At 35.7% G+C, this 22689-nt stretch overlaps 1 protein-coding gene across 7 annotated transcripts in view; it reads left to right on the top strand.

The window, feature by feature from the left end:
• NAALADL2 (N-acetylated alpha-linked acidic dipeptidase like 2) overlaps positions 1-22689 on the top strand; it is a 434035-nt gene that overhangs the window by 308617 nt on the left and 102729 nt on the right. For all 7 annotated transcript variants that reach the window (XM_050308259.1, XM_050308262.1, XM_050308258.1 and 4 more), the window contains one exon: positions 15068-15211. In XM_050308259.1, the coding sequence (XP_050164216.1) occupies positions 15068-15211 (144 nt within the window). The remainder of the gene's footprint in view (positions 1-15067; positions 15212-22689) is intronic.

Raw genomic sequence — 22689 nt, 5'->3', positions numbered from 1 at the left:
GAATCCTGCACCCTTCTTACGGTCTTTAATAATATCACATCCACTAATGGACCCGAGCAGAGCAGTAAATAGAGATGTATAGTTTTTTATTGAACTGGGGACTTGCAGGATTGCTCTACTGACTTCAATCTCTTGAGGATTTTTAGGAAAATTGAAAAGCTTGCAGATACATTTTTTTTTCTTTTATCTCTTTATGTTCTTAAAGTCACTGTCATAATTATGGATAGGTCAATTAAATGAGTGGTATTCTAATCCAGCAGGCACAGCTTTACTCTTAGCACACATAGATCATTGTTGGTAGCTGCCCAGAATTTTATTGTGATTGCATTGCTTTAGAGGTTGACTAATATTATTATTTGTATAGTGAGTTATCAATAATTATTAAGTTGAAGTTATTAATTTTATCAACCTGTGATTTGACAAGAGACTTCTCAGAGCTTGTTTAATGTCAAGCCCTTGTCCCAGAAGAGACAGCTTTACTTTTCAGAAAGTCTGTGACTTAGCTGTCTAACATAATATTGTGTATTATCCTTAATTAAAAAAAAAAACAAATATGTATTTTTAAAGAATTACCAAAGCAGACTAAAGAAAACCAACATCGCAATAACTAATCCATAGTAGTTTTAATTTAATTTCTTCTTTCCACTTCAAGGTATATGTACACTCTTTATTAGAAATATTTCTTTGAAATTCTAGGGCAGAACGATCTAATCAATTGTAATTGCAAGATTGACTTTGTACATAATTCAAGTCAAATAATTGTGACATCAAGCTCATAATTTTAGTGTGTGTACTGGAAGTGCATTAGGTCCTGATTATCGCTGGTACTTCTGCAGTGCCTCTGGTTGAGTTTTCCCAGTGTTTTGTGTTTTAAACAAATACCTTCAGGTTGTTAATTGCAGGTGTGTTCCATATAGAATGGCTACATGTGCCAGCTTGAGGCAGTCCTCTGGTACAGCTTTCATCATTCTTTATAAATTGCACACACACAGGAAGCACCACAGCTGAGAGGATCCTTGCTGTAGAACTTCATGGAGCAACACTTGAGCTAATGAGGGGTTTGTATTTATAGAAGTTGCTCTGAAGAGGCACTCACAGTTTCAGAAATTAGTCTGAATTATTTCAGTCTCTTGATTATTCAGTGGGCTATTTGCTTTTCTGATCTGAGGAAATTTCCAGCTGCAGGCTGCCAGCTCTGACTCAGGTAGTTTGCTGGTGTTGAAAGTGTCAAGTTTTTCTGACTATTTGCATTTTTAATAATAATTCAATAAAAATAGCATCTCCTGCAGGGAACACGGAGGTTTGGGGCAGCTTGTGCAAAAGGTGCCCTCTGTGTATCTCAATGTGTTTATGGTTTAGAAATGGATTAAGGAGGATGCAGTATAGACTGTCTTTCCATGCAGGATTTCTTGCACATCAGTCATGTCCTTCAGGAGCTGCCCAGAGAGGGGAGTTGTAGAACTGTTGTGTAACAGACACAGTTTCATTTCCTCTTTTGTAAATACTTTATGGGAAGCAGAGCCTTTTGGGTACTGGGGTTCCTAATGCAATTTCCATGTACACTGAATGTAGCCAATACCTCTCAAAGAAGCCACACATTTATTCCGAAACCACTGAGAAATGGTGGGAAGATGATTTTAAGAAACTCTTGATCGAAGTGGAATGACTTTATAATATCAACCCTGGAAATGAGATATATTTCCTTTATAAAATACATTTTTAGTTGCAGCTTGAAAAATTTAATTCCATGCACACTCCAAGGTGCACATCAATATGAAGGATTTTAAGTTAAGGATAGTAAAAAGCACCGTAGTAATTGAGTTCATAAGTGAAGTTTTTTTATAGAGGCTTTTGCTATGTTGACTAAGACTTCCTAGGAACACAATAAAATTGTTTAATTTTAAAATTCAGTAGCCAGAATGTAGGGAACAACATGTGTCCAACCGGTGGTGGAAAACACCCCATTTTTCAGAGGGGGACCTCTGAAGTTAACCTAGAGGTTAACTTACAATATTTGAAATATTTTCTTACTCATAGTAAGAGACAGAAAAATATTGAACAGACTTTAAAGGAAGTATAATTAGACCAGTTATTCCAAGGCAGTATCTTATTCTACTCAATAAGCTCTGATGGGAAAATTATTATTTAAATGAATTCACATACGTAACAAAATCTAATTTTGTCATTAAGTTGTATGGGTTTATAGATACATGAACTTTCATCAATACAGGTCTTATACCATTTAATTATATGTACAACAGCATTCTGTAAGGAAGAGAAACAATAGCCTGTAGCAAGATCTTATTAATGTATTAAATAATTTGAGTGATTGATGTTTCAGGTTTCCTTTTCCTGTGTTTTCTCTTAGCCCATTAACACTTCTCAAGAGTCAGTGCTACTTTTTCAACTGCTACTCCTAAGTAGGATTAGATTTTTGTGAGAACTAAATCAAGTAAGAGGCCAGAGTTTTTTAAAAAGAAGCAGTTTTCCTCATTTCTGTGTTTTCTATCAAATCAATGCAAGTGTCAGTCTTTTACACATGTGCCTCTACTTTGTTAAAATGTGTGTAGCATCTTCTCAGCATCTGGCTTTGTGACTGTCCTCAGCACTGTTGACTGTGACTGTCATGAAAGTAATGGAGTATCTTTCAAGTGCCCTCTCCGTGCTCCATCCTGAGCTACATTTTCAGTTCATTTTTAGAGATTAAAAGGACTTAGAATTGCTTACCCAGATTAAACCAAAATGGAAAAAAAATGCTATTTATTAAAATAGAATTGGAACAAAGCAATAGCTCGTGGTTTTTCATGTAGTAAATTTTTGCTTGTTTCACAGCATTAAATACCTTTTCCACATAATTATTGTATTGATTTTTGTGCAAAAGCCACGCATGAGGTAAAAGCAGAACAAAAAAGGTCAGCTCTACCTACAGGATAAGTGGTATTTTTGCCCTCTCATCTGTCATTACTTAAATATTCGACTCGTTTACTGCAGTTGAACTGGAGGCAGTAAAATTGGTAGCCTGAGATTGTGATAAGTAGTACTTGAATTTTGGCCTTATAATGAGCAGTGATGGACAACTAAACTGCTCACTCAGTTCTGTCTCGCTGACTGAAGTGCCCTCGTGCAGCACACCAGGTTTGAGAATGAAGCGTTGGCTGCAGTGAGTGCATGGGAAAATCATATTTGATCTTTGAGTGGCTATAAATATTTGTTTCTGAGCAGAAAACAGATACTTAAGTACAAATTGCAACTTTCTTACAACGCTATTGGCAGGAAATAGTTTATTATAAAACTGCAAATGCTAGTTTGCACACTTGCATGAAATACAGTACCTGTGACAATAAAGAATGGTGTTACCTATTGTAGAGGCAATCATGTAATGCATTATCTGTCACTTCAGGGAAACAGTGCCAATTGAATTTACAAATGTGGCATCAATTTATTTCCACCAGTACCGAGGAGGAGACAAAATAACATGGAAGTGATGATTACTTGTGACACATTTCATTTCATGAAAATAACTGTTTTAACTCATGTTGTTGTAATAGTCCATGTGTTCTTTTTATTTGTGTTTCCTTCAATGAACCATATCTCTGTATGTTTGTTTGTGCTTTTAGCTATCAATATGATGGAGTTGAGAGCTTCTCCTGTAGAGCTGTGGTGGTGACCCACCAGCTTTCTGCATCTTTGAGTAGCTTAAGACAAAAAAACCATGAAACTGAACTGTGACAGTAAAATAGTAGAATCACAATATAGGCAACATCAAGGATTAGGTTATCAAACATATTTTGAAACAAGTGCTAAATGAACTTTACAATAATGATTAAATGATGTAGGAGAGTAACACTGTGTCTTTCTCATTGAAAAAATCTTAGACTATGATCTCCAGAAGATGCTGATGGCAGCTGGAGGGTTCTGTGTTTCATATGACCCAGGATTGGTGTGTGTGTGTGAGTGTGTGTCCATTATAAAGTCTGTTCAGGTGGCTGTGCCATCACATTGCCTTAGTTCAGAGAAACACAGAATCATTTAGGTTGCAAAAGACCTCCAAGATCACTGAGTCCAACCTTTGACCAATCCCCGCCTTGTCAACCAGACCATGGCACTAAGTGCCATATCCAGTTGTTTCTTGAACAGTTCCCTGGACAGTCCCTTCCGATGCCTGACCACCCTTTCAGTGATGGAATTCCTCCTGATGTCAAAGTTACTGAACCAGAAGCCCATATGAGGGGATTTTACCCTAAGATCCAGGTACACACACGAATTATGAATCCCAAATACTTTTACAGTCCATGTCTGGTTTTTGCATATCTAACTTCAGACATGTCAAAATTCTTCTTGATAGATGTGGATGTTGTGGACCTTTGAAACCTTGTGGTCCCATCTGTCAGAGGCAGAGGTAGTCCTTGAAGATACCACAGAATAAATTTTAACAGTAAGCCCTTGAAAGGGAGGATGTTTATTAGATGTCTACCTTTATGAAATTTTCAAGATACCACCATTGCAAATATCTGTAACTTTGATGAATAAATGAAACAGGGAATGTTGTGCTTGATACTGACCTTTAGCATAAATAGGTCCTCTTCTTGGTGGAGCTTTTGCACATAGTTTGATTAACATATCTTCTCCAGACCTGTGTGTTTTTAAAGAAGAGTCCGGTTCTTTGCAGTTTCAGCTTGTGAAAACGATTTACTTGCTGCAAGCTCCTTCCTAGTACTTACAATATTTCAGTGCCACATTGACATCAGCATCTACAAAGAGAGTTGCCTTGTGTTCAGTGATTTAGTTAATGTGCAACTGCTATGAAGAGTAAGCTCTGCATAGGCATTTCTGTTAGTAATATTCTATATGCTTCTTGGTGTCATTTAAATGTCATTAAACTTCAAGGTAATAGTCAAAATGAAACGAGATATGTATTGATTTCTTCTAATCCACAGCTCTTTTGGAACTCTACTAACTTAAGTTCCTTTCTGTAAAAATGGTGGGGGGAAAAAAAAAAAAAGGGAATGGATTTCCTGCTTTGTCTATGACCTGAGGGGGAGGTCTCCAGGTTATCAGTGCAGGAAGGAACAAAGGATGGCTCAGTGTTGCCATGTCCTTCTCAGCTTGCACTAAGCAATGAGCCAGGAAGGGATTGTTCTTTGAGGGAGCTGTGGAGAGTCTGGTCTTTTTGTTTCTCTTAAAAGGAGAAGGGACTGCAGATGAGTAAGGGTGATGCATTTGTGGTAATTATAAACAATGCTTTAAGCCTGCCTAGAGAATGGAAAAAATCTATGGAACTTCCCTGCTGATATTGTGCTTGTGAAATGTGGTGTTTCCAAAGAATAATTGTGTAAGCATAAAATTCTAGAACGTGATACCTATTTTTCAGTATTTTATTTTTGACCTGTGAAGTTCCCATTGTTTTTCACAGTATTTTTCCATTGTTTTAGTACTGTGTTTTCTATTTGTCATTCCAAGTTGTTTTACTCTGTTAGGGAGTTGGTTCTTTTGAAGGTTATTCTCTGTTCAAGAATCTGAGACTACAGAACTCCACTGAAAGGTTACTGCTAGTGAGTGCATTACTTAATATGTGAATGCTAATTAGCCAAAGATACATATTTTAAAAAAAATCAAAAGGGTCACTCTTGTTTAAATTAGTGTTATGTCTAATTAAGATTATAATATTCTTATTTTCTGCTGAATTTTAGTAGCTATAACTGGCAATAATCTCCATTATATTTGTGGAGATCTTGTTCTTAAGTATTTACTTAGAAAAATAATCCCAAGTAGAATTTTTCAAAAATATATGCAGGGATATAGGTTTATCACTGGATTATAATTTAAAATATGACCTTAAATGTAATATTCTTAAATTATGCTGCTACTCTACCCTTCTTTAACAAGGAATTATTTTCTTCAAGGAATTATTTCTGTTTTCTTACAAATTTTATTTGTTTCTGGTCTTCCTGACTCAAATAGTCCTTGAATTTCAGGAAGTTTAACCTAAATATTAACTAGCTCTTCAACTCTGTTATTTAAACAAAATTATTTTTTTGCCTGCTCGCCTCAGGTTACACAATCTCATTTGAGGATGCAAAGCTTCTTACAAGAGATGATTCAGAAATCATTTAGGGCCAAAGACTCTGCTTGGAGTTTTGAATGAATATTCACATAAAATGTGCTGTTGTGCACAAAATAAAATCCAGTTCTCCTGGGTGTTTGTAATCACCTTCTGAAGCTGAATCCATCAGTTACACTAGTCAGCATGAACATAATAAAACATTGCAAATACATAAGCAAGTTATTAAGTAAATTAAATACCAGTGTTTATATCTCTGAGGAGTGCTGCAAATAGATTACCGTTCATTTGTCTCTGTTTTGTAATCCAAGAAATAAGCCAATATGTGTTACAAGGATTTTCATAGATTCAAAATTGTAGGATTTTCCAAGCATAGTTCTTCTTCCACTCTGTACTATAAACAGGATTAATAGGAATCTTGAGAACACCTGTATCTTCATTCTAGAAAACTGTCGTATGAGAATGACTTACCAGGATACTTCTTTTCCTTCAGTAATTGTAATCAAATTATTACTGCTACATGACCAAATATATCTACTCTGTCTGATCTTACAGGTGGAATATTAATAAATTAAAGATGAACTGAGAACTTGGAACATTTCCACTGCAGTTTAGCTTTTTAAGACTACTGATTCTTCTCTGTATTTCACTTTTGGCTGAGTGCAAGCCCTTTAGAACAAAATAAAGGCAGATAGACTTTTTTTGTTAGGAGTTTTTTGAACTTCTTGTGTGCCTTTCATACATATAGTCAGAATTGACCTTGAAAATGAGCATCACTTCAATTCCAATTGCATGGTCCAGTAAAACAAAGTTAAATAGTATTAATACACTTTGCAATAATGGACATGCATTATTAGTAGATATATCTTCTTTTACAAGTTTTTGGACATTAGGATCATAAAAGTTAACACTAAAACTTCTTTAACCTACTAAAACAGAAGATCTATATTAATTATGTATCATTTCCAGACAGAATATTAGAGGCCTTATATGTCTTCAAACTGAAGCCAAAATGTGACTTTCCAGATTTTAAACAAATATGTAAGAATGAATCAGATTACATATATAATTTTAAGAAAAGCATACTGTACAACAGACAACATGTGCAATTTTATTTCATGTTGCCCACCAAGTATATACGGACAACACGTGATTCTGAGTCATTGCAGTGTTCACTACATGCTATAAACAAAATAACTGTCATCCTAAACCTGTCACTTTCACTGTTTTCTTACAGATTTTCTATTTCCATTCCATTTCTTGTAGAGTGTTATAGGGCTTTTATTATTTTTAATAACAATAAATCTCATTACTGTGAGTAAACAGGACTCTGTGCTTGTCCACAATCACAACAACGATGGCATATGTTACCTGATGTATATTCTGGCTGCTGCAAATGTATTTCACATAAAGCAAGACCCTTATTTTACTGTATGTAGTCTTGATCATCACTGAAGGGAAGGAAATCTGTATCAGTGTCTCCTGTCCATGTTTATTGTTTGTGTTGTCTGTGGTGGCCCTCCCCAGTGTAGCAAACCAAAGCTTATTTCAGGAGAGAGCAAGCCATGAGACCAGCCCATTAACTCTTGAATGGGCCAGAAGTTCTTTATTTCTTGAAGCGGTGAACAGAAAACATAGTTCATGCAGGAGGTGCTGTGTGCCTTTTCTGCTGCTGTGACTTAGTAGTCCCGTTGTGGAGCAGGATACCCCTTCTTGGTGCCTGCCTGGATCCTTTTTGCGAGAGGGAGAGAATTTTTTTTCAGTGACACTGATAACAAATTCTGTAAGGTGTTTGGCACCTGAATTCAAAAATGCTCTATAATATATCAGTTTTAAAAACCATCTCTGTCACATCTTAGTTCATCAGTTTGATTTGTGTTCCCTCATGCACAGACACACACACACGTACACACGAGCTTCCCTCCAGATTCCAGTTCAAGAGCATCGTATAGTTAATGGTCTGGGAAATGTATTTCCTGGGAGCAACAAGCAGCTACATTTCACCCACAGACTTGCAGGTATGGGGTTCATGAAGTAGTTTTGCCCTCAGAGAAAGATTTAAAAAAAGGAAGTCCAAGTATATGTCTGATGCTTAATATTTTGGATTGTGCAGTAATTCTGAACAGCAGAGCAATCACCTCAAGCAGTTCTGCTGAACTCCATTGGAGTATTACCTCTGCATATTTTAGGAAAGCAAAAAATATCCGCAATAAATTTTTTGTAGAATTAATTTATCATATAGTGTTTAAATTGCTAATTTGGTGCAAAGATGCAAAGGTTAAGTAAGAATTGCAGTATTTATTTTTACAGTCCTTGATGATAATTTATATCCAATTTAAGACTCAGATAACATGGTTGCAGCAGATTGTGGTCAGTTTTTTACATGGCTAATTTTTCTGAGTGTTTCCAATCTTTTTAGCACTGATTGTTTCCACACACACCGGTACGGTGGGAAGTCTCTGTGTTCTCAAATTTAATGAAGGTAGAACATGCCAAGCAGATCTTTTGCTATCAAGAACGCCTCAAATAGAATCCAAAATTAAATACTAAAGTATTGAAGATTGTGGTTTGAATTCAGCATGCATGGCAAAGAATAAATTGTGCAGAAACTGAAATTTATGACTATTGGATTTTTTAAAATAAGCTTATTTTTAAAGTGCTGAGAACAATTTATTTTTTTGTCTTGTAACCCAGGCAACTTCTGTCAACCCTTTTGAATATCCATGACCACTGTTAAAAGGGTGGACAGAGGTTTATATGTCACATGGCCAAACTGCTGTCAGTGGAGAGTCTTTCAACTCAGTAGCAAGAAGAGCATTTTCTAACAGAGGAAAACCTGAGAATTATCTTGTCCTTTCTCCCCTGTTACATTCCATTGTTACTAGAACATAAAAATATGTTTTGGCTATTTGTAATATGTGGAAGAGTTGCTCTTTCCTTTCTATGGCTTAGTGGTTACACAATTGTAGGGTACTTAAAAAGGAAAAAATTTACCTCCTGTCAGTTGGTGTAGAAGTGTTATGTAATTTTGCTCCATTTTGGCCACTTATATGTCATTTTAAGTATTACCCACTACAACAAGCTAAATGAAAAGGGAGCTTCAAAATGGTGAGAGAATTGTGAATTATTTTTTTGTTATTGTTGTTGGGTTTCTTTTTTTTTCTTGCCAGTGTATTGAATATTCTCAGAAGGAAGCGGGGAAATTAATGAGATGGTTTTGCATCAGTGTGTCAAAGCAGTTTTGCTTTTACACAATAAATGTGTTGCTTTTCATTCTATGTATCTTAAAAAGAAACAATACTGACGGTATTTTTAAAGTGCATTAAGTAGGCATTAAGACTAAGAGGCAGGGGAGTGACTTTTTTTCCTCTTTTATAATGGTTAAGCACATTTCCTTGTGAAGGAGGGAAAAAGATGACTGCAAGTTCTAGAGGTATATATATTTTTTCTCAGATATAGAATTACTAGTTTTATTTTTAAGGATGACTTTAAAGAAATCTGTTTAAAGAGACAGTCTTGAGTAACATATACACAGATTTGCATCCAATCCATTGCTAAAATGTGATGTAAACAGAATACAGTAAATATACTTTGTAAAGGAAATCCATAATTCTATAGTTTTATGGTTTGGGGTATGTACACCATTGGATGTATGGTCTTGTTGACTTTGGGGAGTTCATCACAGGTGGTGTGATATCTTTGGTTTTCTTATAAAATTTTGTCAACTCCTGACTTCATGAGAATATGACTTTTTTAAAAAACATATTTTTAAAGAAGTTTTTTTTATCCATCACCAATGCTAAGGAAAAAAATGAAAATGTTTTTCACATCCTTTCTGAGAACTCTCAGTGTCTTGTTTCCCTTCCAGGTTATCCTCAGTGCCTTTCAGTTCTGTATTTTCTGTAAATAGACCTGGACCTTTTATAGGCACAGACATGTTTCTCACTCATATCTCAAATCAGCACGTAGTTCTAAGTGTCCCTTGCCTACTTGAGATCATGCATCCTGAAATTCAAGCTGCCACAGTTGTAATTGGCAGAACAGTTCATCATCTTGTGCTTCGCTGCCTGCAAAGCTGCTTTGAAAGCCCTTACTCGTGGCTGTTGTTAAAATCTCTGGTTGCAGAATTTCAAAGTCCTTTTTTTTTTCCTTCTTTTTTTCACAAAAGAGGAGAAAGTGTTTTGCTCTTTCTCTGTGCTTCTACCAGGGGCTAGTGAAGCAAAGTACTTCAAAACTGACATATGTTCCACACTGTAATTCTGGTGGATAATTCATAGGGAACAGAATAAAGATGAAGCAGGAAACTCTTGTTAGCAGTTCTACTCTATAGGCATTTGCTCCAAGTTCTGCCCTTCTCTTGAATAACATTTTTCTGTATCAGTTACTATTTTCTTATTCTTGCTGGCATTTTTTAGCTTCTACATCTCAAGATACTCTCCAAGTTTGAAGCTATGGTCTTCTCCTTCCCATTAATCAAATTCGTTCTTACTGCCATTTTAAACACCATGGGGTGTTCAGCACCATTTTTGTTAGTGGAAGAGGCCTCTGTTTGACTTCATACACAGAAAACTATATAACTGACTTAAAAAGTCCAAACACTGAGCAGGGGGGGAAGCTTTCCCAGAATTTCCTGTTCCTAAGTGCTTGCAGAACAGCATCAGGTTTTCTGGGTCAGTATTCTGACTGTATCCATTTACAGCAAGAAGGAACAGCCAGAATCAGTTTATTTTTCTTCCTTTGTTCAAAGAGAAAATTTAGGAAGGGGAAAAAAATGTCAGTGACTTTGTGAGGTGTAGCCGATGGATACATTTTATATCAGAGATTAAATGGGATGTGAAGGCTTAATTGACGGCTTCTTTTTGAGTTAGAAGAGTTACGTCTGTCTTAAAAATGCTGCTCATGGACAGTATTGTAAGCAACTGTAGCTGAAGATTTCATCAAGTAGCTGCTGCATGGCAAAATTATTATGATTACCAGTAGTGATGTGAGTTTAGTACCTGGAGCCACCCACCAGCTGGTGGAGTGTCCCTGTGGTAGGCACCGCCCATTCCCTTTGTCTGGATAGATGTAAATCAGAAAAACCACAGACAAACTGATTTTGCAGTGAATAATAAATCGTTGTGCCTAACTGCATGAGAACCAGTGGAAGATACCAGCTGTTGAATGTTATCAGCAAAGTTGGGGGGAAACTGTGTACGAGTTCGAAGCACAAATAATATAAATGTCTGTGACATGTCAGTTTATACATCTTTGTTTTTGTCATGTTAAATACAAGATCAAGTGCTGACAAAGGCATTTATGCTGGGAATGCTTAAATGGAAAAATGCCTCTTTCATGGAAATGTGTTGAACTGACTTCACTTCAGGCAATTGAATGACAGAACCATCTTATTTGACCAAATGTGCGTTATTCTGTCTTTTATGCTCTAATTTATTCCCATCATGTGCTGTGAAGTCCTGCTTGGAGTGTCTATTCTCAGCATAAAACTGTTTGTCAAATTTCTATTAAGCTTAAGGTGAAAAATTAATGAGCCATTCACTTCAGATATTTCAAAACTAATATACTCTATTATTAATGCAGCAGAAAGTCAAAGATGTGAGTATGCACAATTATGGTTCAGTGTTCAGTCAGAATACTTTTTTTTCTCTGTTTTGGGGGGAACATCCTTAAAACAGTGTTTCAGGTCTTAGAAGGAATTATTTTGATGAATTCTGTCAATAAACTTTTTAGACAGTTTTAGTTGTTAACTTTTTGTTTTATCAGATCCTGGCAGGGGGTGACTTGAATAAACAGATATGATGAAATGCAGTATTCTGTCCAATCTTCCTTTGAATGTGGAATTTAAACAAACATTAAAGTTGATTTATAAAAAACAAAACTTTTTGGAGAAATATAAATGAAAGCCTATTTGCTAATACTAAAGAAGCTGTGGGTGAAGCAATATTTCTTTTAACTAGAGAGGTAAGATGTTGACACTAACTCTCATTTCATGTACTCTGATTTTTCAGTCTTCACAGAAGTCACTGAAACAATGATAAAATTGTACTTTAACCTAGAATTGAGTGACAGATGGTGCACAAGTGTTACTATTAAATTCTCCCAGTAAAAGCTTTTCAGAAACCTCAGAACATGTTACAAATACCAGTAGGTTAAGTGATGGATCATTATGAAATGCTGGCTTCCAAGTGTGTGTCCCAGACTGAGCAGTGTGGAAACTGATGCTCAAGGTTTGGACTTGCTTTGAAAAAGAAAACCTAAAAGACAGTCACTGCAATGCAGGCCTTGATTTCTGTGAAGAAACTTTCTAAAGATTGCCTCTTTTTGTGCTCCTAAAATTAACTTAATAATTGATTACCATATTTTTCTTCTCACTTTACAGTATGTTCTCTAGAGACTTTCTAGAATTCATAGTGGTTCCAGGCCTGGCACAGTTAGATTGTTAGACTTGCAGAGAAGGAATTCTGTTTCTTGGAAGAGTGTCATGCTATAAAACTAAATTTCATTACAAGCAAAATGTCAAATTTAAATTATCCCCAAAGCTTTTGTTGTTCCCACAGTTCCTGAAAGCACTCTGTGCTCCAGGGAGGTTGGCCTCCAGCAGAGAAAGTGCCAGCAAGAATCCCAAACTTCTTTCGATATGTTGGTTCCTTTATGAAGTTGCACTGCACTGTTTCACAGTCAGCCACATCTACGTCATTCCTGTCAGATGTTTGCTTACTCTTTTCTTTAAAAAGATTTCAACTGTAGAGATTTTATCACCTGCCTAAGCAGGTCTTTATAAATTCCTTCTATTAGAAAGTTTTTCTTTTCGATAAATCTGCCCAGATATCTTAAATCTGCCTTTTTAATGTATTTCTTTTGTTCATTCATCTTCTGTTGTTAAATGGTTAAGTTTTAAACATGATGGGGTTTTTCTTGTAAGTTGTTCTCAAAAGTATGTCCTTCAGAGCTCATTCGGGTGTGAAGCTCAAATTCTGAGAGAATTTGGAGAAAGGAGAGATGCTTCTCATCTGAAATGTTTTGAGCCTCGTTGCTCCTTGAATACAGTCTGCAGATTGACAAACACTAGACAGAAAATAATGTCTCAATTGCCCATCTCTGTAGGACATTTTAGGTTTTTTTATTCCAGAAATTAACTCTCAAAGCTTGAGCAAACTGATTTTACCATCAGTTTACTCAAGTGACAGCTTTGAGAGATTTTGAACCCAGTCCAGTTTTGGTAAGACAAACCTTATCCTGAATTATAATGCTTTGAGCCAGTTTCACCTTTCCACTTAAAAATTTGTCTTGATTCTTTCAAAGTGAACACTGATAACCTTGTCATTTTGTATTAAAGCTGAACCATGCTTTTTGTTTTTCCATAATTAAATGATATAGCTTTGGTCAATTTTTCCATTATGGTTAAGGGCATATTATAAAAAGTCTCAGGAGCTTCTAGCATAAAAAGAATGAAAACTGGAGGTTGTGACTGGATTTATTTTTTTTATGTTGTTGTTGCAGCAGCAACAATCCCAATAGTATTTTTACAGAAATTTATTAGAACACGTGGTGCTGATTTCTGATAGCTCCCTGCCTTTGTGATTGCAGTCGTTCAGGATGTAAAGGATGCCTTTGGGTAGTAAAGAACTCCGTGTCGACAGAAAATATGGTGTTTGTTTCCAAGAGGTCTCAGAGGGAGGCCTTGTATTCTGAATCTCTAGTTGAATGGTGGGAATGATTCAGTAGGGGCAGGTATATTGGAAGGCTTTGAGGGTGTTGCAGGTTGTTCTGGAGCTGTGTCCTGCCCCGGGCTATCAACCTCTGCTCCTTTTCCGTGGTGGGCTTTTCATCTGCAAGAGTGTTCTCACTTTCCATGGGAAGAGATGATACCTCTATTAGGCCAGATTAAATAGCTGAGAAAAACAGGTGTTTTGTCCTGAAGTGCTTCAGAGCATTTCCACGTGCAGAACTGGCCTGTTTTCTTTTGCCAGTTCTTTCAGTCGATCTCCCAGAATATCTCATTGTCTCATCAGAAACATTTTCATGATTAAATGTTGGAGAGACATTTTTTCAGTTGAAGGGAGATTTAAATATTTTCATGAATCTCTTAATATTGAGAGGTTTTTGCTATGACTTCTTAAGTTCTTTAAGCTGTAAATGAGGTATTCAGTTGCTTTCTGATCCATACCTTACTCCACTAATGTGCGTGTGTGTTTAGTAGTACCCTCTTATTTCAGACCTCCTTCATCTGAAGCTTCAGCTTCCCATCACAGGAACACCTCTGCATTTATAAAATAAATTAGAATCACCTTAGCTGCAGTGAACCCACTTTGAGTCAATGAGGTGACCAGATTGTAGCCTTTCAAAGGGGTTGGTGTATATCAGAATTTTCAGGCTTTCTGGTTATATACAAGGTAGCACATCTCATCACGTTGCCAGTGTATTATCAGCGTGCCTCATTTTCGGTGTTTGTCTTGTCAGATTTCTCACAAAGGCTTGTTTGTGTGATAGCACTAAAACTGTTTAAAGTGTGAGCTAAATAGCACAACTTCTGCAGGCAAAACAAAGCCTTATCAGTAGTAACATTGTTCGATGCAGACGGATACTTGGAGATGATTCCGGGCAGTTTAAATGTCTGCTCTTCCCTGGAAGGCTGTGTTCAGTTTTTACTTGAATTTGAAAGTTATTGCTGATCTGTGATTGTATTTTTCAATGTTTCCTTGGGTACACACCGATTTAATTTAGCGTGTTTAAACCACATACAGTCCAATATCTGCACAGACTCTTTGTCAGCTTCTGTTTTGTGGAACTATTGCCCAAATACTGTAATACATACATGCAATTTTGTGGTACATGTTCTTGCAGAGACTTTTTTTGTTTCAATAAGGTAAGTACCAAATAACAGCTGCTTATCTAAGTCAGTTGTTTCAAGCTGTGTTACAGATATTTGTGGGTTTTGTTTGGTTTATGATGGATTGAAATCTGATTTTCATTTACAAAGTTGTCCTTCTCTTTCTGTTGTTTAAGATGGAAGCTACAGGCAAAATCGACTGAACCTCACAACACTGTTAGTACAACCAATTTCTGCAGTGCTTGCCAGAAAACTTGTTTCCTTACCTGAGGACAGTGTCCAAAAAGACAGATGTACACCCCTGCAGCTGCCACCTACAGGTAATGCTTTTTAAGTACACTTGCCCTCTAACCATGGAATGTTCCTCAAAGGTTCCAAATCCATGTTCTATAACTGTATACAACTAAGAGGTTTAGCTGGTCATGAGTGTGTTTTGCTTAGCTGCTTTTAGAAGGGACTGTGAACAGCCTAAAAATTATGCTCCTAAAATCTGACAAATGGAAGCTTTGGTTAAAAAACCCCACAAATAATTCTCTTAAAGTAAGACAGTAAACACTAATTCTTAATACTGAATTAAAATCTCCTCTGTGCAGATACCATCACTAGGTAGGTTTTGTTAATGGTTTGTTAGGACTTACTGTACTACTAAGAATGTTACTTTTAACATTAAAGCACCAGGAACAGTATTATTCTGTTGGTTTTTATTCCTGTGTCTGGTACAATAATACTGTAATTCTAAACAGTGATATGTCTCTCTGCGTTCCTTAATTTGTGTTTGGTATAGAATAAACACTGTATTGTTATCTGAACCTTCAGGCACCTTTTTCTCCAGATTTTACTGGGAAAAGGGTCATGATGACAAGAACAAAAGACCTTGAGTAGAGACAAATGTAATGAAAGAATGCATTCAGAGTATCTATTTAGAAATAATACCATTAGCAAAGTCACACAGATTAGTGCTTGAACAAACTTACTGCTGGTGTGTGTGTGGAAAAATAAGAATACAATCTTCCAGCAAAGATCCTGCACAGTGTTTCAGTGAAGGAACAGCTTCCAGAGAACATTCTAGATGAGATGAATGTTCAGTAATTCTGTCTTCACTTTTGTTTTGTACCTGTCCATCTTTCACCAGAAAAAAAACAATGCATGGAAAAAAAGGTGTAATTTTTTATAATGCCTGTTTAAATGAAATGATTTGAAGCTGTGGTCTTGGAAGGGGGAAGAAAATTAAGTTAGCCACTGTATCCTGTGCTGCACACAGTGATGACAACAGTAAAAGCTAATTTTAAGGGGAACCAATGTACTATCACATATGTGCTGTATCACTTGTTTATTGCTTTTGGAAAGTTATTGTGGAATGGGAGTACAATACAACAAGTCATAAAAAAGGTTGATTAATTTTATGACTTGTGTTAGCATTTGTAGTTATACATACTAAACAGGAAGGCAGAAGACCTCTTGCTTCATGGCTTAAGCTGCTGTGGTTAGGCAGGACTATTGCTCTCCATGCATGGCTGACTAGGTGTTTTAAAGATGAACTGATCATCCCCACAACCAATAGAAAAGGGAAAAAGGCCATTTTGGAAGGAACAAGTGCTTAACCGTTCCAGGTAGGATGTGTGAAGCTTGCTGGTATTGTTGGAATTTTAAACAGCTGAAGTGCCTGAAGGAAAGCATGAATTTGGCCTGGCAGATGACACTCGTTTTAGAAGGATAAAAGCATTCACAGTGCCTGTTCCTCAAAAAGCTCTTTGTGGAGGCTGCAGGACAGAATCACCTAAAGGGTGGCTTATTCTGCTTTTTCTGTGACACGTGTGGCATGTCTGTTTTATTTCACTGAGAAGACAGGTACTCTGTGAGGTGGAAAACTTCTGGAAAGAATATTCCAAGCCTAGTAAGAGCCATTCATGTCTGGCTTACTCTGGGTGAACACAACAGCCTATGTCTGATTTCCTGTAAAGGTTCTGAACCACAGTAATCCATGTGGGATTTTTTTAACACTCTTAATTTATTGAGAAAATGGGGACTATAATAAGAAACCTTGTGTAATTCTGCAGTGTGTTATGATATATTTTGCCTTGAAGTAATGGTGAAACTGTTGATGTGCTGGAGCATATACTGTGCTGAAGTGTTCAGTAGCAGCCTTAATGGAAGAGATAAAAGACTGGTCTTATGATAGGAAATTGTGTAGAACTGTTTAATAGCAGTAGTAGCTAAAGAGATAACACTGAGGAGAGCAATGCATTTGAAAACAGTGAGAGGTTGAATTTGCTGTCTTCCTGTTGATTTGAAGAGGCTTAAGAGAGAGATTTCGCTTCTGACGTAGAACTCATCACTATCTGTCAAAAGAGGTGAATGAGCAATTCACATGATTGGCTGGCTTGAAATTTGTTAGAATAAAATGATCGTCATTCTCTCATCAGTGTGTCTCAAAAAGCTGCACAGCAGATTCATCAGTAATGATTAAACATTTATATATAGTTTTCTCATAAGGCCTCTTTTTTTCCCTTAGCCTTGCAGTTTTCAAGAGACAAAATGTGACAGAGTGAGTGAGAGGCTGTGGAAACAAACATCCAAGATAGATTGACTGCTCAGAGCCTACAAAGCAAATAGTGGGAACTGAAGTTAGTTATTAGTTTTGTATTAGATGAAGTTAGTAATTAGATTTGCTTTTTGTGTAGCAAGGTACATTGTTGTTAGTCCTCATTAATCTGAATCCATGAACTTTTTCTCCAAAGTAGGCAATTAGAAGGAATTTAAAAGTGAAGCTTTATAGAGAAGCTGTAAAGTTTTGAAGCTTTCCTTTTTTTATAGGATACTACCAGGATATTTGTTAGAACATTGTGAAGGTGGTTGTAAAACGAAAGCACTCCTATAAACATAAATGAAGAGAGTCCTACTGTGTTGCAGTGAACTGTCCTTGTTTGTTAAGTTACCTGTCAGTTGGTAGATGTCAGTCAGGTGAAAATCATCCCTTTTTCAATTAGTCTGTTGAGTATTTAATTTAAATCTGTTTAGTGAGATTTAATTTTAAAAGTCTTTTTTTACCAGCAGTGACCAAATACTTTGTTGTTAAATAGAAAACCTGAAAGTCTGGTGGTTAAAAACCCAAGTGATATGTGTGGAATTTTTCTCTTTGATTTTAAGTGTCAGTTTTCCTACTCATGTGATTCATATCTGAGAAGATAGAAGAGGAGAGAGGTCTAGGATTTCAGTATTGATCAAAGTCCAGGTGTCTGTAGCTCATCCTGTTCTTCCATTCTTTTCCACATTTTTGGTGTTGGTCACTCTTGGAGATGATGGGCAGTTGGTCTGACCTAATACACTCATGCAGTGACCTCACCTAAAGGCTCCTAAGTTTCTTTAGCCAACTGTTGCTTAAATCCAACCCTATTTTTCTCTTTGTACAGATTAACCAAGATTATTAAGGGTGTATTATTTCAGAAAATATCAATGGATTTAACATATGTAGAAGATCCCATTTCTTACAAGCTCTGCGTCCCTTTTGCTGTGAACTAGGTGTAATTTCTTTTTATATTTTAACTTATAAAATAGTAAAGCCAGAAGCATGAATAGTTTAAGCAACTTGAATGATATCAAACACTGAGTGAATAGTAGTGCCAGGTATATAAAGACTCACAGGATTCTGCTACAACCAGTAAAATTACTCAGATCTAAATGCTTTTTAGGTAGAATCTTTTAATCTTTTGTAACCTTTTTTAGCCTACAAAATACTGTCATTGATCAATAGTGAATCATCATGGTGACTGCAATGCAAGACTGCGTTTTAAGCTGCAAACAAATCCACCTCCTCTACCAAAAAAGGAGAGTGAATCAGATAACCAGAAGTGACTGTTACTGAGAAGGTTTGTAGCATAACATAAAGAATCATTTTTAAAATACTTTAATCATCTATTTTATACAGTTCCACATGTCAGATGTTCACTAGAATGAGTTTTTAGTCAACTCTGATCATGTGAAATTTTAATAATTAATTACACAAAAGCAATAATTAATTGAAAGAGTCCTGCAGTTTCCATATTACACAACCATAATCCAAGACAAAGTTCTCTGCCAAGTGGTGCACTAGTGCAAATCAAGCCTGTCTTCTTTTCAGTCAGAGGAAGGGCATGAAAAGGATATATATCTCCTCCTATTAGGCTACAGCCTTGTGCTCTTGTTATATGTGTTTCTCCTTCATAGTTTGCCACCTGTCAGAGAAAAAAAAAGGGCACCATATTTAATAAACTCTGGCTGTGCCATCATACACTCTGATACCAGTTCACAAACAATCCCATAATTTCTAGGTTCTTGGGCTGTGCTAAACATGATTCCAAGAAAACAAATAGAGAAAGATGCCAGCATATTGTGTGGCAGTGCATGTTACTGTATCTACAAGGTATGAAGTCATTGTACATAACAATAGGAATATAACAGTGTTCTGCAGGTATCTCCTACTGGCATTTCGAAGTACATGTTCAATAGGGAAGTCTGATCTAATTCAGATGTACTGGATATGAAAATTTACAGACATTTATCTCAGATTTTTTTTCATGATTGCTTTAAATTCTGTTCCTTAAGTTCATGGAATGAATTAAACACGAACAGTGAGAAACATTTCTTATGTATCTTCTCTCTATTCCCACCTGAAGGCTCTCTTTGATACTAACTTTGACATATTTATTTTGTATCCTGTTTAGGCCATCCCAGTTTAGAGCCTTCTCAAAGGACTTTGTTCTAGATATTGCTTATTTTCAGAAACTCTTAATCTGAATAGTTTTATTTCTGGATTGCTCATTGTAGGTCAGAAAAGATAATCAAGTAGCAAGAAGTTTATTCATTAAGCTCTGCAGACTAAGATTTGACTTGGAAACTCAAGATCTATGAATATTCATTTAAAAAGGAGATATATTGTTAGGAGGCAACATAGTTGGTTAATCAAGTAGAAATCTATTAGAGAAGAATATTACAGATACCAGATTTCAAAGAGAGTATATCTAGATGGTTTACTGCTTATACAAAAAACCCCACAAATGATAAAGAAAAAAAAACCCCAAACAAACCAAAACACAAAGAAAAAAAACCCCAACCACTAAAGGCTCTCTGTTACAGGACGTCTGTCCTGGAGCTTTGACAGATTCCTGCACAAATAATTTTATAATTCATCAATACTGTACCTTGCATAATTCAGTATTGATTTTTGCATATGCAATTTGATAGTGTTGCACAGTATTTTTTCAGAGATTATTTAAATTACCAGGTTTCACTGTTTTGTGTTTATTCACTTTTTTAAGTATGTCATTGTGTTGCACTTAGTATTTTTACATGTAAGTTCTGATGTTACATAAATGCTTATGATGATTACGTTTCTTCATTTAGAGTTCCGTGTTTGAACTTAATTGAAAACTGACAAAACTGACATAAAATATGTAGTAGATAAGGTTTTGCACTCAAATTGACATGATGAAACACTGAAAACTAACTAAAATATGTTTTTCACAGTTTAGTGAGATTTTAAAAGCCCATCAACTAGGCAGTCTAAGATGATAGTAGTAGTTTGGAATTTTTACTCAATTATTCTAGAAAATGTCTAGTGAAAATGAAGCATTTGTTTAAAACTATACTAAAATCTGCTGTTATATATGTTTTAATGTTTACTTGTCATACCTGTGTGATTAACAGGGTTTTCCAAAAACTGCATACCAGACCATGTTATTTTTTACAGTATCACCAATAGAACATAGGAAATTTATGATATATTTGATTATTGGTTACATATAAATAGCTTACAGTGTTTCTGCACTGAGTGCAGTTCTTATTCTACCATCATGTTCTGTGGTGTTTGATATAACTTTAAAAACCTCAGCTCTTGAGACAAATAACTTAATGAAAACTGTTGCTTTCATTATTAGAGGAATCCTTGGCCTTCAGGGGTGTCTGAAAAGCTTGGTAATGTGTGGGCAAAAAGTTAGATGTCAAGTTATTAAAGCCTGGTGTAAGGTTTTTGAATGACTGGAACAAGAAATCTTTCAAACTTAGTTTTATCCTGACTATTTCAGCTTATTTGGTGCCCCCTAAGTTACATGGCCATGGATGTTTGATGAAGTTTGAAGTCTTTAGTTTAATTGTGATTTCAGACCGATGTCTGTTTATTCAGGTGTGGTTTGTGTTGATTTCAACAGGAAGTGTATTGAAAACTGCATTACATTCAGTGCACCTTATTTCTGCAGTCTTCTGAAATAACTTCTGGTTTTATTGTCCAGGAGCTTTCAAAATGCTTGAGTTAGCTTAGTTGATACTTTTAAAAATCCAGTAGTCAAAGCAATGCTCCGAAAACTGTTTGATTATAGGCGTTTAACATGATCAAGATTGAAGAATTTAACCAACATGTTTGAAAATGAGGCTCACAATTATACTCCTCTTTGTTTGTATGAGCTTGGGAGATGAGGTTAAAAACAACAACAACAAAAGAAAAAAACCCATATCTCAGGGTATGTTTTAACATGACTATTGCAAGTAGAATTTTTTGCTCATCTGGAGTACTAAAATTGTCAGTCAAATGAATAGGAAATAGCCATGCTTTTCTAAAAATAACTGTGTAAACGGGAGAGGAGGAGGCAGTCATTTGGTATGAGACAATTTACAGTTACAAAATCATGAAAGAAAGAAACTAAAAATAACAATAAATACATTTCTTCTATTTCAGAAGTAGCTTTTGGCTTACATAAAATCGGAGTGCTTCCTGGCTCATGTTAAACTAAAGTCTCCTCGTAGTTTTCCAAAGAATACAGAATGAGGAAAAAAAAGAGAAAGTTGTCAAGATCTTTAAATTATAGCATAAGGAAGAGAGGTTTGTTGTCAGAACTGTTTAAAGGGATTAAATTTCACTTCGACTGTGTACTTTAAAGAGTACTTTCAGCCTTTTCATCTGGTGTACTAAGCCCTTAAGCCCAAGTCACTTAAAGCTGACTACTGTGTTACATGACTATTAACTCAAATATCTGATTCTAGAATATGGTGTTTTGCCAGAAGTTAATTTTCTATTTCTTCATTATTGGTTGAAGACTGGATAGCTGATGCCAATTAAGGAAAAACATTGGTGTTGGTTCTCTTCGAAAGGATTAATCTTCTTTTTTTCTAAAGTGGGGCCTGAAGAAACAAGTATCTGAAGTGTTGTAAGAGAAGGAAAGGAAATCAGTTTTGAATTTAAAACCATTTTTCAAGGGTAAATTGGCTCTTGAATGGTTGTAGGTGAGAATCAACAGCAAGTTGTAAGTTGTATAGTTTAGATTAAATTTAAGCTACTTAATCACCATGGATGATCTGAGCTCTTCTCACATTTTTCTGAAAGACCCTTTGGGAACCCTTTGGATTTATTTTTTTTTTTTTAATCAAGTACTTTTTAAAAATTCTAAAATATTATCTGTAGATTTATAGAACAAACATGATTCATCATCACGTGGTGTTAATAAACCTTACAGTAATTTACATCAGAAGGGCAAAGTTAATTACATGACAAATCAAAATTAACTTGCTGTGATTGATTATTGCAAAATCATGTGCTGTGGTTTATTTTTGATTACTTGCTTGACTTGCATTTCCTTTCCTGTTGTATTCAATCAAAAGCAGAACACGTCTATTGATAACAGAGGAGGTCTTGCCTGAGTGAAAAACAAAATAAATATTGCTGGTACATTTTTTTATGGCAAAGATCTTAGCAGTTGGTTTGCTTTTTCCAATGGTAAATGAATACTTGTGAATTAAAATATATTAGATTTTATTTTAAGGGAGTTTTCAA

Source organism: Myiozetetes cayanensis, unplaced genomic scaffold (genome assembly GCF_022539395.1).
Source record: "Myiozetetes cayanensis isolate MyiCay16 unplaced genomic scaffold, myiCay2020 scf13, whole genome shotgun sequence".
Taxonomy (NCBI): domain Eukaryota; kingdom Metazoa; phylum Chordata; class Aves; order Passeriformes; family Tyrannidae; genus Myiozetetes; species Myiozetetes cayanensis.
Note: the sequence above shows the minus strand (reverse complement) of the source record. Positions and strands in the feature narration are given on the sequence as shown.